We start from the raw sequence: 18,755 nt of genomic DNA, 5'->3' as shown, positions 1-18,755 counted from the left end.
AAAAGAAAATTGTATGATTATAATTAAGATAAGAATCGTTCTGGGTGGGATGTTTGTGCAGGGGGAAGCATGGACACCTCACAGCTCCAGGATCTGTTTTAAGCCTGAGCTCAGTTTACTGTCTGTGTGGAGCTTCTGTGCATTTTCTCTCCGTGTCCTTTCCCCCAAGTTAAAACCTGCAGGTATGGATTGACTGCTCAATTCCTCCTAGGTGTGAATGAGTGTGTCTGTATATGTGTACATGGATTGGTATCCCATTCAAAATGCGTTCCTGCCTCACTCCCAATGTCCACCCTGGCCAGGATAAAGCAGTTGCTAAAGATGAATTCATTCATGAATAAATGAATAACTATTTCTTTAGCTCTTTTCTTAGGCACATATGCCACAACTTACCACTTCAGTGTCAAAGCTAATAGTGAGCAAAGACTGAATTCATGTGACCTAATACCCCTTTGTCTGTATCTTTTAACCAGATGACCCCATACTCAGAGCTCACAGCCGGAAGTTCATTTCCACATGTTTGGTCATGTCAAAAAGAACAATACATACATAATAATCACAATAATATATCATACAAAATGCATAATGTGACGTTTTAACATCAAACAGCTTCAAAGCATTGATCTAAATTCCTAACTAATCTCAACTTTAACAGAAGTAACCGTAAGAATAAGACCAAATGTTGCTTCATACGTTGTATTTATCAAGGCAGTTTGCATTGTTAAAGCTACCTATTCTCATTAAGCTAATTTGAATGGTCAAAGTTATCATGCTAGCTAACATTTGAGAGATTAGGAATAAAACTGTTCTTAGCTAGCTTTAGCTGACGTTTTTGCGCATTACTTGGAGTCAAGGGAGACTTCTTTTGCTTCTGTGAAACCTTGTGCTTTCACTTTAATACTTTAAAATGTAATAGTTTGATAATACTTCTTGAGGGAAGAAGACGTTTTTACCACACAATAATGCATGTATGTGTGGGTAGGTGTGTGTATGTATATGTATGTGTGTGTGTGTAATATGTAATGTAATATATATATATATATATATATATATATATATATATATATATATATATATATATATATATATATTACACACATAGTATCTCAGAAAAGTGAGTACACCCCTCACATTTTTGTGAATATTTGATTATATCCTTTCATGTGACAACACTGAAGAAATGACACTTTGCTACAATGTAAAGTAGTGAGTGTACAGCTTGTGTAACAGTGTAAATTTGCTGTCCCCTCAAAATAACTCAACACGCAGCCATTAATGTCTAAACCGCTGGCAACAAAAGTGAGTACTCAGGTCTCAGGTGTGAATGGGGAGCAGGTGTGTTAAATTTGGTGTCATCACTCTCACACTCCCTCATACTGGTCACTGGAAGCTCAACAAGGCACCTCATGGCAAAGAACTCTGAGGATCTAAAAAAAAAGAATTGTTGCTCTACATAAAGATGGCCTAGGCTATAAGAAGATTGCCAAGACCCTGACACTGAGCTGCAGCACAGTGGCCAAGACCATACAGCGGTTTAACAGGACAGGTTCCACTCAGAACAGGCCTCGCCATGATCGACCAAAGAAGTTGGATGCATGTGCTCAGCGTCATATTCAGTCTTTGGGAAATAGACGTATGAGTGCTGCCAGCATTGCTGCAGAGGTTGAAGGGGTGTGGAATCAGCCTGTCAGTGCTCAGACCATACGCTCAGACCATTGAGTTATTTTGAGGGGACAGCAAATTTACACTGTTACACAAGCTGTACACTCACTACTTTACATTGTAGCAAAGTGTCATTTCTTCAGTGTTGTCACATGAAAAGATATAATCAAATATTTACAAAAATGTGAGGGGTGTACTCACTTTTGTGAGATACTGTGTGTCTGTATATATATGTATATGTATATGTATATATATATATATATATATATATATATATATATATATATATATATATATATATATATATATATATATATATATATATAATGTATGTATGTATATATATATATATATATATATATATATATATATATATATATATATATATAATGTATGTATATGTGTGTGTGTGTATACATATATGTAAGAGAGAGGGATGGATGGATGGATAGATAGATATACAGAGATATAGATGGATAGAGATATAGATAGATATGTATAGATGGATCTATATCCATTCCTTTGTGCAAATAAATGTAAGGCTATTAAAGGGTTAAAAGATGTTTCTGAGCGTCATATGGGTACCACTCCAACTATATCCAACGTGTAAATCCTGCTTTAAGTTCAGGTCACTTCAAAATTAACTTCAGTGGTGCCTGGCATTTGCTGGAATCTGTAGACTGCCTTTCTAAATCCTGTGCTGGATCTTAAGCAACAGGGTTCATGCACCGCTACCTAATCTCCAAGGACTATTAAAGGTGGCGTGGTGCATCGACTTCTCTCTCCACTTCGCTAGATCTTTGTACGGACCTAGTCGTTCGTGTTCACTCGGAGCAAACCTATATGTGACTATATATCGAGCTTTTTCCATCGCACCGTTAGTGCAGGACATCTCTAAGCGTTTCACTCCAGGAAAGGGTTTGCTCTATTGAACTGAACACTAGAAGATGTGGTGGATGTTGTTTCCCCGATGGATCTGGTTTTTCCTTGGGCACGTCTGCGTTTTGCGCTTGCATCTTCGGGTCCGGGCAATGACTGTGTCCAAGGTGGTGTATTCTCACGCCGGAATGTGTCCTAATGAGATGAACCCGAATCTCTGGGTGGACGCTATGAGTACCTGCATGCGCGAGTGCCAGTCAGATCAGGTGAGGATGGTTTCGGTGGCACGCGCCCAGCGCTCAGTGTATGTAGTTTTTAAATTGCAGAGTGCGGTCCTACTACATTTACATTTATTCATTTACACTCACTACCAAAGTCTGACTTTTTCTCAGTGTTTTGTATATGTAGGCGTCTCATTCCCATACTTTCACATAATTCAGTCTAGATTATCTACACTGTACGTTAGACTGTGGTGTCAAATATTTTGTAAATTGCATCCTTCCCTGCTGGGGGAAAAAAAAAAAAAAATCCATAAACCCTCATGGAATTTGTAATGGTTTTAATGGAAACGGTAATGGTCCCTGTAGGTCTCTATTGGTAATTTTTTGCCTTCTATTGGTGGCATGTTATGTCTAGTGGATACCATTAAGGACCAATAATCGTTATGATAATGGTTTTATTGGTTAGCTGATAGCTTATAATGGTATTTGTAGTGGAAACCATTAGAATGTCTGTGATGGTTTCTGGGGTTTTTTGTTTGTTTGTTTGTTTGTCTGTATGTTTGTTTTTTCCCCAGAAAGGTTTTCATGATGATTTTTTTTTCTGGACACTTGCATACTGCTTCCTTTCTTAAATTTGTGGTAGATAAACAGGTAGATCAACGATATGTTTTCCATAAACCCATAGAAATAAGCTTTTGTCAATGCTTTACATTAAGGTTCCCTAAACTAACATTATTTACTGCATTAGTTAACGTTAGAAACCTTCAGCGGTAATAAGCTGAGTAATGTTACGTAATTTGTTTAAACATTAATGAAATAGATTTTTAATATAGATTAATGTTTAATGTTTATTCAATCCATATATTAAATTACAGCATGTTCCGAAATGTTGATAACTTACTGAATACTCCTTTTCTGTTGTAAATGCTAATCAGCCTCACTTCTGAATTTTGTCAGTTATCAACTATAAACATATTAATTAAAGTGCTGGTTTAGTGTTCATTCTACTTATTAGCCAATCTTAAAAATAGTTAGTCTTTTCATTTTCTATAAATATATGATCTTTTTTCTATGACATTCTGATAACATTTGCTGATGGACATTCTTGCTATTTCCTCATCCCTTAGGACTGTGAGACATTTGAGAAGTGCTGTTTAAATGTGTGTGGAAGCAAGAGCTGTGTGGCTGCCCGCTATAGGGACATGAAGGGAAATAAAGGACCAGTGGGAATGCCAAAAGAGGCCACCTGTGACAAGTTCATGTGCACCCAGCAGGGTTCAGAGTGTGACATCTGGGATGGGCAGCCTGTGTGCAAGTGTCGTGACCGCTGTGAGCGGGAGCCTCGTTTCACCTGTGCCTCAGACGGTATGACCTACTACAACAAGTGCTACATGGATGCAGAGGCCTGTTCTAAGGGTGTCACCCTTACTGAAGTTACTTGCCGGTTCCACCTGTTGTGGCCCAACACCAGCCCTCCTCCTGAGGAGACGACTATGCTTCCTACTACTGTTTACCTGGAAACGACCCCTATGGACATCCAGGTTCCTACAATGATCAGCAATCCAGTGCAAAACATTGTGTTTGTGGGCGAGACAGCAAGTTTCCTGTGTGAAGTCACTGGCAAACCCAAACCAGAGATCACATGGGAAAAACAGGTAGAGGGAAAAGAGAACACAGTCATGAGGTCAAACTACGTACAAGGTAACATAGTAGTGACTAACATTGCTCAACTTGTCATCTACAATGCTCAGCTCCAAGATGCGGGTATTTATACCTGCACTGCTAAAAACGTGGGTGGATCTATACAGACCCACTTCGTGCTGTCTGTCATACGTCAGGATCAAGCCATGAATGAGAGCTTAGTGAATTCCACACGTCTTCCTGCTGAGGAGTGTCTGAAAGCACCTGATATTGGCGACTGTGGAGAGGAAACCATCAGCTGGTACTATGAAGCCAAGAGGAACAACTGCTTCACCTTCACCTATAGCCAGTGCAACAAGAACAGAAACCACTTTGACACGTACAAGTCATGCATGCTATCCTGTGGAGCTGAACTAGCTGCCCCTTGCTCCCTCCCTAGTGTCCAGGGACCCTGCAAATCATATGAGCCACGGTGGGCATACAATCATCTCCTCAAGAAGTGCCAGTCTTTTGTCTATGGTGGCTGTGGTGGCAATGAGAACAACTATGAAAGTAAGGAGGCCTGTGAGGACATGTGCCCCTTCCCCAAGAACCACAACTGCAAGCTGTGCAAGCCAAAACAGAGGATGATTACCAGCTTCTGCAAGAGTGACTTTGTGATCTTGGGTCGCATTACAGAACTGACAGAAGACCAAGATTCAGGCCATGCACTCATTACAGTAGATGAGATCCTAAAGGATGAAAAGATGGGGTTGAAGTTCTTTGGACAGGAGCCCTTGGAAGTGACACTGCTCAACATAGACTGGAGTTGTCCATGTCCCAACATCACTAATGCTGAGGGCCAGCTGATTATCATGGGGGAGGTGCACAATGGGATGGCAGTACTGCAGCCTGACAGCTTTGTGGGAGGCTCCAGCAGCCGTCGCATACGCAAGCTCCGCGAAGTCATCAACAAGAAGGCATGTGCTTTTCTCAAGGAGACTGGCAACACACAATAGCAATAAGCTCACAATGAAATGCAGTGGACTCTGTGAAACACCATATGTACCCGTACCCACCAACCTTTTACTAGGCATTGTAATGAGCCACCAGCATTATCATATTACATCAAGGCTTTCAGTTCCATTCCAGTGTTTGAAGCCTTCAAACAAGAAAAACTACAATTAATTCATAGACCGTTATCTCCATGTACAAATTATCATTGTTACTTATTTACTTTGAACGTAACTGTTTTTAAGCACTTATTTTGTAAAAATTGCCAAAAAAAATCTTTTCATATTTTAGTTACACAAATTGTGTCTGCTCTTAAATCTGAACTTTAATGACAGAACGCCTTATAGGCAATTACTTAAGCTAAATCCCATGGCCTTTAACTTAGTCAAGTATGAAAAGGGCTCAAATCTGCTGACTAACTTCATCCCTTCTATTTATCACCATGTCAGTTTGAATCAATAAATGGCCTGTCCAGTTTGTCTTTGCACCTTGTATTTACATTTTAATATATTTGCCCCCACCTTGATCTAAGCCTTATTTTATGATATGCTTATTATTTATTTTACGAACGTAACTTTTCATACCTACCATGAACTGAATTACTACATAGTCCTATACATGCTTCACAATTTTTGTATTTTGTCTAAAGGTATGGCAGCCAATATAGTCATGAGATTACTATTAATCAACTAAATGAATGATGATTAAAGAAATGTATCCCTAACTTTTTTTCTTAACTCCTTCATTTCTTCACACCACTAAGGAGCACAACATTGAATACTTCAGCTTAGTGGTTTTTGTGTGTGTGTGTGTGTGTGTGTGTGTGGGGGGGGGGGTATTTTATGTTAGTTTACTTGTTCCTTTCCTCCACTGTTAGTCAATGCTGGCCCTTGTACTTGAGCAGGCACATTCCAGCTGGACGGTGGTGGGGGTGAGGTGGAGTTCTCAGGGGACACGGGGGGCAGTCTGATCCGTGTGTTATGTCTGGGTCTGGGGTTCTCTCCTCTCCTGCTGACCTTTCATGTGAGCGACGGGGCTCTGTTGGCCGAGCACCCCGCTGCCTGACCCTCTCATCTTCTCAGCCCGACTCCAGCCCTGCCGTGACATTGTGCTGGTAGGGAACCTTCTCTGTACACATGTGTACACACACATATACACATACACTGCATTCTGGTTTAAAGTCCATTCTTTGAACTCTTGACTTGAGCTGGATGTGAGACAGAGGGCCAGTACATACTTGTTTTCCCCAAGGTGGGCCTCTGATGGCTCCCTCGGGCTGTCCAATGGGGCCCCGGTCCATGACCCTGTAAGAGGCTAATGAAAAGGAGGGAGAAAGAAAGAGAAAGGGGGAGAGTATGAGGGAGAGAATTCATTAAAGTTGCTGACAAGTGTCAAGTACAACAGTCAGACTCAGGTTCACTGGCTCACTTGGCTCACTTATTTTCACTAATTACAAACCCTTTTAAAGTACAATGCAAATAAAAAAGAGACACAAGTCATGTTAACACCAAGTTACCAGTTTATTTGATAGGTCATGTTCAGTTTAGGAATTAATTACACCTAATCAACTTCTTTGCATTATGATCCCTAGCACTACACATACACATTATTATCGATATCATCTGGCATTTGGAGGCAAAGTCAACACCTGGAAATCTTTTGTCATGTTCCTGTGGCAAGGCGTATTATCCTGCTGAAAGAGGCCACTTCCATTATGGAATACTCTTGCCATGAAGGGGTGTACTTGGTCTGCAACAATGTTTTGGTAGGTAATGCGTGTCAATGTAACATCCACATGAATGCCAGAACGCAAGGTTTCCCAGTAGAACATTGCCCAGAGCATCACACTGCCTCTGCCAGCTTGCCTTCTTCCCATAGTGCATCCTGGTGCCGTCTCTTCCCCAGGTAAGCAAGGCACATTCACCCGGCCATCGACATGATGTAAAAGAAAACGTGAATCATCAGACCAGTACTAACCCTGCATACCGGAAACACTGCACAAAACCTGCTGTTTTGGAGATGCTCTGACCCGGTCGTCTAGTTATCACAATTTGGACCTTGGCAAAGTTAAGAGCTTTATGCTTGCCATTTTTCCTACTTCGAGAACAGACTGTTCACTTGCTTTCTGCTTAATATATCCCACTGCTTGATAGGTGCCATTGTAACAAGATAATCAATGTTATTCATGTCACCTGTCAGTGGTTTTAACGTTATGGGTGATCTGTGTATCTGGAATACACAGACAACCATTCATTTTCCATACCAATCGTAAACGGGGAGTTTGGGGCCTATGCCAGGGGCCATGGGAGACACCAAGGATGGGGTGGCAACCCATCGCAGAGCACAATTGTGTGAACACACTCACACACCCATTCAGACACTACGGACAATTTAGAGACGCCAATCAACCTACAATGTGTGTCTGGGGACTGGGGGAGGAAACCGGAGTACCTAGAGGAAATCCCCCAACCTAAGGCAAACGTGCTAACCACTAAGTCACTGTCCCCCCCTTACACAGAAATTATACATCGTTCTTTATTATTATTATCATTATTATTATTATTATTATTATTAACGTTGTTGTTCTTATTAACTTTTATGTTTTATTTTTCTGTGTACTGTTTATTTTGTGTACAGTGCTTAGAGAAGCTGCTTTTAAAGGCGCTTTATAAAATAAAGTTTATTACTATTATCAGACAGTTGTGTACAGTTGTACTATAACAATGGAGTTTCTGTGCATGTACTCCATAAACTCCATTATTATAGTACAATTGTACACTTAGTGTTAACTAAAATCAACATGCAAATATACTGCACGGTTTTGTAGATGTACAATCACTAATTGTAATCCATCTGTTGCATCTATTGTCAGACCCATTCTACCCTATCCAGCAAGGAAAAGGGACCACCACTGGAACACTGCTGGCCAGAATATTATTTGGGTGGTCAGCGATTTTTAGCACAGCAGTGACACTGAGGTGACTTGAATTTTTTTTTTTTTTTAAGCTTTATGCTAATACACTTTTATTGAATTGAATTATTCAATAAAGTGTATTTGCATAACACTTATAATAATAGATATTGTAGCAAAGCAGCTTTACAGAAATCTAAATGTATATTTAGATCCCAAATGAGCAAGCCAGAGACGACAGTGACAAGGAAAAACTCAGCGATGACGAAAGAAGAAACCTTGAGAGAAACCAGGGAACCTGTCCTCTTCTGGGTTATACCAGGTAGTGGGATTATACTTCATTAAAGTGTACAGTTGTAGAAGAGTAAACACAAACAGTACTAAGTGTGTTTAAAGGATCGTCTGTATGAGCATACTGTGAATAAGGGTCCTGGGATAATCACAGGAAAGTTTTTATGGATTCAGCAGCAGTTTCAGAAGGTTTCATTTTCAAGGTTTCAGTTTCATCCACTGAAGAAAGCATGAGACTTCGGCATAACCTGTTTTGGGGATCTTTAAGCTATCTATGTGGGACCATCCACAAAGAATTTGGACAACACAAATGAACAACGTTAGTACTTTGTTGTGAAGCCATTGCTGACAATTATAGTGTCAAGAGGTCTATGGTAAGAAATAGTTAACTTTTTGTAGAATTCTGGTTTAATTAAGCTATTCCTCTTGCCAAATCATCCGAATTCTCAAGGTTAGGAGGGTCCCTCTGGTGGACTTGCAATTTTATAATCCTCCATGCATTTTCAATGGCATTCAAGTTAGGTGGTTGGTTAGGCCATACAATGGCTTCTTGAGTCATTTTGGCCGTATGATTGGGGTTTTTTGTCTGGTTCAGCTTCTTGGCTGACAATATTAAATTCTTCTCTGATATGTCACGATATTTCAATCTGTTCATTTTTCCTTCAATGTAATGCCATGTCATGATGCTCCCACCTCTGTACTTCACTGTGGGTATGGTGTTATTGGGAACATACGTGCAACACTTCTTTCTCCAACATTACAATCATTACAGTTCTTTTTTTAACTGAGGGGTTTTGCATAGAGTTTAGGAATGGAGATGACTGTGATGCAGTTAATTGCTAATTGTTCTCTATGTAACTATTGTTCTTTCTGCTTTCAGCTCCTCCTGCAACCCTTTTTAAGTGACATCTGACTTATATCTTACTTTCTTTATCATTAGTCAGATCGCACATTGTGAAAACTTGCATGGCACACCTGTTTGGTGACGATTTGGTTGTGGTTCCACAAACTTTCCACGTGCATAATATCACGTGCACCTTCACCACGATTGCTACTTGTTGAGTGAAATTTTCTCAACCAATGGCAGCATCGTTTATAATGACACCATGTGCAATTTGCAAAAAAACATTTCCTGTACTATGTATATCTAGAACTTGATTATATTTTCATGTAACCTTTACATATACAGTTGAGGTCAAATGTTTGCATTCATCTAAATTAAACTCCACACAAATGTTACCAAACAATTCTTTTATTAAGTCAATTATTTCCATAAGAGGGTATTTTAAAATAATAGCTAAGAGACAGATAGATATATTTCAGCTTTTATTTACTATATAAGTTTTTCAGTGGTTCAAAGATTACATACACTTTGTACAATTTAGTGGCATTGCCTTTTAATTACTTGAACTTGACTCAGACTCTGTGGGTAGCCTTCGACAAGCTTCTCAAAAAACTTTGCCAGGATTTTTCCTATTCCTCCGGCCAGAACTGGTGTAATTCAGCCAGGATTGTTGTCGGTCAGTCAGGTTTTTTTTTTTTGTTTTTTTTCAGTCCACAAATATTTTATGGGATTCAGGTCAGAATGCATTTTCAATACTTTCAGTGTTATATTTAAGTCATTTTATTACAACTTTGAAGGTATGCTTAGGATCAAGTTTTAATTTCTGGATAATGTCTTGAGGTTTTGCTTCAGTATTTTTAGATAATCGTCCTTCCTCATGATGCCATCTATTTTCAGAAGTGTACTAATCCCCTTTCCAGTAAAACGGCCCCACAACATAATGCTGCCACCCCCAAGCTTCACAGTTGGGATGGTGTTCTTCAAATTAAAAGCTTAATTCTTTTTCCTGCATACATAGTGCTGATTACTATGGCCTACAATTATATAAATATTTCTTTCATCTGACCAGACCAGAGAACACTCCTCCAAAAGGTTAGTGATCACATGCAAACTTGCTTTATGCCAGTCTTGAAGTAGGGGCTTCTTGCTTGTATGGCAGCCTTTTAGGTCATGGCAATATAGGACTCTCTACAGTGGATATAAAAAGGTCTACACAACCCTGTTAAAATTGCAGGTTCTTGGGCAAAAAAAGAATAACACTAAGGTAAAAATCACGTCAGATCTTTTCCTACTGTCAATGTAAAATTGCAAAGTATACAAATAAAGTGAAGAAAATCTGATTTTTTTTAGGAGTTTAGGAACTCAAAGTGCTTTACATAGCACGGGGGGGGATCTCCTCAACCACCACTAATGTGTAGCATCCACCTGGATGATGCGACGGCAGCCATAGTGCACCAGAACACCCACCACACACCAGCCATTAGTGGAGAGGGGAGTGATGTAGCCAATTCAGAGGTGGGGATTATTAGGGGGCCAAGACAGAGAAGGGCCAATGGAATTGAATTTCACCAGGACACCGGGGTATACCCCTAATCTTTTATGATTTTTTAATGACTCCCATCCAGGTACTGGCCAGGGTCCACCCTGCTTAGCTTCAGTGGGAAATCAGGTGAGAATGTTAGTTGAATGCTAGTTTAAAGCTAGTTGCATAAACTAATACTTTATATAAACTATTTCCTCTAAACTAATACTTTGTTGAAGCACTATTTGATTTTATTACACCACTCAGTCTTTTTGGCTAAGAGTCATTCAGCATGGCACATCTGACTTGGCAATATTTCCCCACTCTTTCCTACAAAAACATTCTAGATCCATAAAATTGTATGGGCATCTCCTGTGCACAGCCTGCTTCAGGTCACCATAAAGATTTTTAGTTCGATTCAGATCTGGGCTCTGGCTAGGTCATTAGAAATCTTTGATCTTCTTTTGGTTAAGTCATTCCTTTGTTGATTTGGATGTGTGCTTTGGGTCACAGTCACTGAAAGGTGAAATTCCTTTTCATATTCAGTTTACTAACAGACAGCTGAATGTTTTGCAAAAAAAAAAAAAAAATCAACTGGTATCTGTAGCTGTTCACAATTCCCTACTCGCCCCAGTTCTGGATGAAGAAAAGCAGCCCTAAATTATGACACTTCCACCACAATGTTTCACCATGGGTGTGGTGTTCTTTTAGTGATGTGCAATTTTTGGTGCCAAACATATCTTGGAATTATGGAATTATTATATCTTTTTGAATTGTTCTCTTCAGATCATTACACATTTTGCCACATGCCTTTGGATGGTTTATGAAGGCTTGGATGTTATTTGTGAGAAAGGGCTTCTGTCTAGCCACCCTACCCCACAGCTCAGACATGTGAAGCATATGAGAGATTGTTGTCACATGCAGAGAATAATCAGTACTTGATCTCTTCAATGGAAGGACACATATGTGGTAGCCAAGTGGATGGATGGATGGCTGTATTTCCCAAATATGCTGTCAATCATCTCCTACAACCTGAGTGTACTCGCCTCAGCAGGGTAGAGAGACCACATCTGCAAGGGGCCCTTTCTATTACTTAAAAAATCTAGCAACTTGATAATACCATTTTTATTTTGGTTCATTTAAACTCATCATGCAGCAGAAACATTCAAAAGTCCTCATATTTCTAAAAGAGCTGCTTAATGCAAGACTTTTCTCACTTACGTTAATTAACTTGTCACACTCCCTTTCAGTCTCAGTTAGCACGTTCCCCATGTCCTGCACTGTTCCTTGCAGTTCCTCCACCTGGTGCTTCAGGTCAGACTTCTCTACCTCTAGCTGATTAATGGTCTCCACAGCCATCTGCTGTTTCTCCTCTGCTTCAGCCAGGGAGAGCTAAAAAGTACAACAATGAAAATTTATTCACTTCTACACACACGTTCGGACACTTTTAAAAAATGTGAGTGAGCAAGCACACACACACAGAGCACGCATGAGAGAGAGAGAGAGAGAGATTTCACAATAGCGGTTGTAGTTTCATGAGAAGGAAAGCTTACCTTCAGTACCTTCACTGTTTGCATCACACTCTTCTTCATCTCATCCTCCTTCATATGAATCTCCTAAAACACACACACAGAGCAAAAGATGCTTAAACTCGAGTGCTTAATGTTCACATCTGCAATGAGCCACTACATTTTAAAATTTTGGTTAAATTAATCTCATCATGCAGTAGAAACATGAAATGTCTTCATATTTCTAAAATTAGCTGCTTAATGCAAGACTTTTCTCACTTACATTCATTTCATCAGCAGACCACCTGTAAGACTCATGGAGCACTTTCCCCATTTGCTGCAATCTTCCTTGCAGTATCTCCACCTGTACGTTCAGGTTAGACTTCTCCACTTCCAGCGGATCAGTGGTCTCCACAGCCTCCTGCTGTTTCTCATCTGCTTCAGCCAGGGACACCTAAAAAGTACAACAATTAAAGCTTATTAGCTTTATTTACTTCTACACACACATTCAGACACTTTTAAAAACCGACTCATTACTCATGACAAGCACAAACACACACACACATACATACTTGCTCACATGCCTAAAACACAGCCGTGCTGTGTTGTCCCAACATCATTCTTATTATACCTTGATGATAACAAGAATAATAAACCTGATAATAATTCATAATAAACCTCATTATATAATGCATTACATAACTATCATCCCTAATAGGTTCATTTCTGAGCTTGTGATAGAGATGAGATTTTAGTCTCCCATCTAATCTAATCTCGCCATCATCACAGCTCAAACTCACTGCATCAAACTCCAGTGTACAGATATTTCCTATTCTCAATCATTCTAGGGCTGCAACTAACAATTATTTTCATAATCGATTAGTTGAGTGATTATTATTCTTTTACTTTTCCGATTAATTGATTAATCGGATGGGGCGAGGCAAACTTTCAGTACCATTTTTTTAAATGCAAAATCCACAAACTGAGTGTTACAAATATAAACTTGAGACTAAAACTTTACACAACTGTTTGTCCAAAACAGAAAAGAACCCAACACACAGACACACACACACACACACACACACACACACACACACACACACACACCAGCAGCATATATATTATTAATTTAGGACTATAGTTTAATTTGGTCCTTTTTGTGCATCCATAAAAAATTATGAATAAATACTTATATACAATATAAACTAATATATATATATATATATATATATATATATATATATATATATATATATATATATATATATATATATATATATATATATATATATAATTTTAATTCATATTGTATATAAGTATTTATTCATAATTTTTTACCCTTGCCTTAGAGGACTTTCTTGCTCAGTCACATGATTATTTCGCCTCCGTCTGATGGTGATACCATAGACCGTCTGATGGTGCTAATGCCAGCGTGCGTGTGACATTATGCGACATCGACTAGTAAGCGGCTTATACTTCCGGTTAGTAAAAAAAAAAAACCCGCTAGTGATATATTTGAGATGATGTTACCTTTCTAAAATCCACACACTAGATGGTAGTGCAGAGTGCATAGTGTAACTGTACAGTACGTCATTTGGGACACAGCTTTAATATTTACTCTCCGAAGCGTGTTTTCGGAACAGAATTAACGTAATGAGCAAACATGTCCCGTGTCACGCGGAGACCAACTAATCGATAATGAGATTCATCGACAACGATTTTCATAATTTATTATTATCGATTAATTGTTGCAGCTCTATTCAATATGTATAACCAACATTTTAGAATTATTGCTTAATCATAATCTATATGTATAAACAATATTTAGAAGCATAATATAAATTCACTGAACAATGTTTGAATTAAGTTATATTCTAAGTGTGTATTGAGTTAGATGAATTCTGTGTTTTACTGTACAATAATTGTTTTTTTCTGTACCAGCCTATATCTTCCTCCACAGAAGCAAATAATTTTGAGGCCAGATACCAATTAACGAGTTAGGATAAGGCCTTAGGAGGGGAGGTAGGTTTCAGCTAGGACAGCAAGTAGAAGCAAACAGAAACTCATTGAGACCTAAGAAGGAAGTGTTGGTCAAGGTCAGGGAGAAACAAAAACAAAGACTCTTGTTACTCCGATTTCCTCCCCCAGTCCAAAGACATGTATGGTAGGCTGAATGGCATGTCTAAAGTGTCCGTAGTGTATGAATGGGTGTGTGAATGTGTACGTGATGGTGCCCTGCGATGGATTTGCACCCCGTCCAGGGTGTACCCCGCCTTGTGCCCCATGCTCCCTGGGTTAGGCTCCAGGTTTCCCCGTGACCCTGAAAAAGGATTAAGTGGTATAGAATATGGATGGATGGATGGAGAAACCTTGTCCTCATACAACCTTTTAAAGAAAAACAACTAACCGCGCATGTCTAATGTGGGCTGAGGCTAAGAACACACACTGACAGATTTTATTACACATTCATGAAGCTAAACTCCTCCATGAACCTGGTCAGAGAGAGTGCTATCACCCATCAGTTCATCTTTCACCAAAATAGGACTAAAGCCTCTTAGCTTATGAAGGACTGAACAAATCTACTAAATTCAATTCTTTTAAAGGACAGAAGTAAACTTAGCACCACAACGTTACAGCAGCACAACTTCTCTTGATCGCCTCGTTTAACATAACAGTAAATGGCTGATGCCGTAGCTGCAGCTCCGGCCATGTACAATAGGGGGCGCAGGGGGATATCCGCTACACCAGCGCCAAGTGCACTCAAAAACATCTTCATTTTTCTCTCTTAATAAGAGCAACTTCAATAAGCACCTTACTCACACAAAGTTCAATGAATGTCTGAAATCTCAGAGTTCTTGTTCCATTCTAAGAAGCATGCGCTGTCACTCTAAAGAATAATCTTGTGATGCGTAAAAACACTGTTGCATCACGTTTCTGGTTGTTATGAATGGTTTCTATGAGAATGAATAAAACATCCCTGTGCAGTTTAGGGCTGTGTTTGGCATTTTCACCTGCTCACTTTATCTTCGTGTCATTTTGGTGCCCAACGTTTACGCATCCATGAAGAATTTTTATTTAGCAAAGAAATATTCAGCTGTTGCAAAAACTAAGAAAATAAGACTTTTTTCTGGCATGATAAACATAGTATGATACCCATGGGGTTAGCTGTAACATTTTGGTTCTTTGATTTAATTCGATATAATAGATCTTATATCCCCAAGTTAAATCTGAGCTTGGTTTACTGTCTACAGTTTCACATCTTTCCCCATGTCCCCATGGGTTTCCTCAAGGTTCTCTGGTTTTCTTCTACCTCCAAAAACTTGCCAGTAGGTGGATTGGCTATGCTAAATTTGCCTCTAGGAGTGAATGGATATACGTGAATGTGTGTGCATGGTGCCCTGTGCTGGACTGGCATCCAATCCAGGGTGTATTCCATCCTCACACCCAGTGTTCCTAGGGTAGGCTCACCTTTCTGCTCTTGGAGTAGGATGACTGACTGAATGAATTACACTAAAATACATTTTGATATTTCTTTCTTTTCTTTTTTTTAATATTACACCACACGGGGGCAGCAGAGCAACATGCCAAATAGAAAGATGCCTTACTGTCCAGCAGTAAGGCATCTGTAGAAACTGACCTGAAGTTTCTATATGCAAGCAAGTCAACAAGTAACATGCCAGGACTAGTTAGCTTGGAGAAATTTGGAAAAGGCTTATTTAAGAATTTCTGCTCTATGAAGTACATATTTTTAGCACATAAATACATACCCCTGACTGTATATATGTTTGACAGGTTAATGCATTTTCCCTGTATACTCTGGGCCTTGGGAAATATCATCACCTTCCCAAGGAACACCTGTGGTCGGTCCTTAAAACCAAGTAGACTATATTTAATACAGTGTTATACTATGGCAAATAATACACAGTTAAGGCAGTGGAACTAGATTCTGGTGACCAGTGGAATGACTTCATTGTATAAGATCTTCAGGTACACTCTTCTGTATATTGTACAGCAATAGTCATTTGTTAGGATTTCCCCATTTTATTTCATTCCCACTCATCATGTGCACAGTATCTCCATATACACTCACTGTCCACTTTATTAGGAACACCTGCTCATCCATGCAGTTATCTAATCTGCCAATCATGTGTCAGTAGTGCAATGCAAAAAAAAAAAACTCATGCAGACACATGTCAAAGAGCTTCAGTTAATGTTCACATCAAACATCAGAATGAAATTTGAGTATTTCAGAAGCTGCTGATCACTTGGGATTTTCACACACAACAGTCTCTAGAGTTTACATAGAATGGTGTGGAAAAACATTGAGTGAGCAACAGTTCTGTGGGTGGAAATGCCTTTTTGATAAGAGAGGTCAGAAGAAAATGGCCAGATTGGTTCAAGTTGCCAAGAAGGATATAGAAAGTCATATAATCACGCTTTACAACCATGGTGAGCAGAAAAGCATCTCAGCATGCACAAAACATTGAACCTTGCAGTGGATGGGCTACAACAGCAGAAGATCACATTGGGTTCCACTCCTGTCAGCCAGGAACCGCAGTCTGATGCTACCATGGGCACAGGCAGGCTCATTCAAACTGGACAGTTGAAGATTAGGAAAAAAAATCACCTGAAATACTCAATCCAGCCCACCTTGCATCAACAACCATGGTTAAAGTCAAAGAGATCACATTTTTCCCCAGTCTGATTTTTGATGTGAACATTAACCAAAGCTCTTGACCTGTATCCGCATGATTTTCTGCATTGTGCTTTTGCCTGACACACACACACACACACACACACACACACACACACACACACACACACACACACACACACACACACACACAGACAGAGACAGAGACAGAGAGAGACAGACAGAGTATTCAATAAACATCTCCACTGGTGAATGGAATCCAGTGAGAAAAAAAAAAAAAACCTTTAAAAGGCCTTTTAGTTGCTGTCATGTTCTTCCCTAATTACTCAGAAAGGCAGTATTTCAAAATCTTATCAAATAATATTTGGACTAGACAAACACACACCAGTCTACAAAACAAAGTAATTTTTAAGTTCTTGTCCGATACCAATCAGAAGCAAAATTTAAACTCTGCTCTGGCTGATTTTCTCTTGTCTGGGCACAGGAAGAAGCCACACCGACACCATCGTTCAGCGAAAGCTCCTTACTTTTAATATTCAGAAAGCATAGTACGTATACATACACACATATTGATAAAGAATGATAAATGTCAATTGGAACAAGTCACAGATAAAATCAAACATCTATTGCGTAGGTTAGAGTGATATAAAAACTTAAGGCATCTATTCTACCAGAAGCGAAGTAGAACAAGAAGAACAAGAAGAAGAAGAACAAGAAGAACAAGAAGAAGAAGAACAAGAACAAGAACCAAGAGAGAGTCAGGGCAAAAGGCAGGGTGATTAGGAATGATCAAAACAACACATTTCAAGAACACAAAACAATTCTATCTACCCTGGTACAGAAACATAATAACAAAGACTAGAGACCTACAAAATACAGACCAAGACCATGCCTTATCACTTGCCATTCTTAGGCAAGTGATAAGGCATGGTCTCTGTCTGTAAGAGTGGTTAGCATGTTTGCCTTACACCTCCAGAGTCGAGGGTTCGAGTCCCGCTGGGGCCGTGTGTGTGGAGTTTGCATGTTCTCCCCGTGATCCAGTTACTCTGGTTTCCTCCCCGAGTCCAGAGACAAGCATGGTAGGCTGATAGTCTAAAGTGTCCGTAGTGTATGAATGTGATTGTGCGATGGACTGGCCCCCTGTCCAGGGTGTACCCTGCTTTGTGCCTGATGCTCCCTGGGATAGGCTTCAGGTTCCCTGTGACCCTAAAGGATAAGTGGTATAGAAGATGGATGGATGTGAGGGTTGGCAGGTTAGCTAACCTACATAACTTTAGAAACGGTACATTAATTTCCGCATATATGCGAATATAGACCGGCCAACTTTATGCCAGTCTGGAAACTCTACTGTAATGAAGTCCGTCAAACTTCACGCATGTCCTCTGACTTGAGGTTGTTTGTGGACATTAATTTTGTACATAATCTGGGTCCGTTTTTACCTTCGTACACCTGACAAACGAAGCGAGAGTTCACTGTTTCTACTTACTTTTTGGGAACCAAAAGTTGCGGTTATCCGTTTACTCTGAGTAAACATATACTCGCATAACCTGCTCTCTGGAATAATACCCCAATAGGTCCGAGCTTTACGACACTACACGCAAAGCGACTCGCGCACATGATTGGACAGTC

General features: G+C 39.6%; 2 protein-coding genes across 3 annotated transcripts; one reads left to right on the top strand and one right to left on the bottom strand.

The window, feature by feature from the left end:
- Nucleotides 1–2,104: 2,104 nt before the first annotated feature.
- wfikkn2a (info WAP, follistatin/kazal, immunoglobulin, kunitz and netrin domain containing 2a) lies at nucleotides 2,105–6,196 on the top strand. Its single transcript, XM_017460267.3, has 2 exons — nucleotides 2,105–2,807; nucleotides 3,890–6,196. The coding sequence occupies exons 1-2, from the start codon at nucleotides 2,610–2,612 to the stop codon at nucleotides 5,399–5,401; spliced, it is 1,710 nt and encodes a 569-aa protein (XP_017315756.1). The 5' UTR covers nucleotides 2,105–2,609; the 3' UTR covers nucleotides 5,402–6,196.
- Nucleotides 6,197–6,203: 7 nt separating this feature from the next.
- Nucleotides 6,204–18,718, bottom strand: LOC108274916 (uncharacterized). Of its 2 annotated transcripts, XM_017485337.3 has the most exons (6): nucleotides 18,613–18,717; nucleotides 12,756–12,926; nucleotides 12,518–12,580; nucleotides 12,186–12,356; nucleotides 6,634–6,710; nucleotides 6,204–6,524 (listed from the first exon to the last, which is right to left on the bottom strand). In XM_017485337.3, the coding sequence occupies exons 1-6, from the start codon at nucleotides 18,658–18,660 to the stop codon at nucleotides 6,467–6,469; spliced, it is 588 nt and encodes a 195-aa protein (XP_017340826.1). In that variant the 5' UTR covers nucleotides 18,661–18,717; the 3' UTR covers nucleotides 6,204–6,466. The 2 variants fall into 2 exon arrangements, with proteins under 2 accessions (XP_017340826.1, XP_017340819.1); XM_017485330.3 differs by having other exon boundaries at nucleotides 6,204–6,710; nucleotides 18,613–18,718.
- Between the last annotated feature and the right edge of the window lie 37 nt (nucleotides 18,719–18,755).

The sequence above is a fragment of the Ictalurus punctatus genome, chromosome 2 (assembly GCF_001660625.3).
Source record: "Ictalurus punctatus breed USDA103 chromosome 2, Coco_2.0, whole genome shotgun sequence".
NCBI lineage: Eukaryota > Metazoa > Chordata > Actinopteri > Siluriformes > Ictaluridae > Ictalurus > Ictalurus punctatus.
Note: the sequence above shows the minus strand (reverse complement) of the source record. Positions and strands in the feature narration are given on the sequence as shown.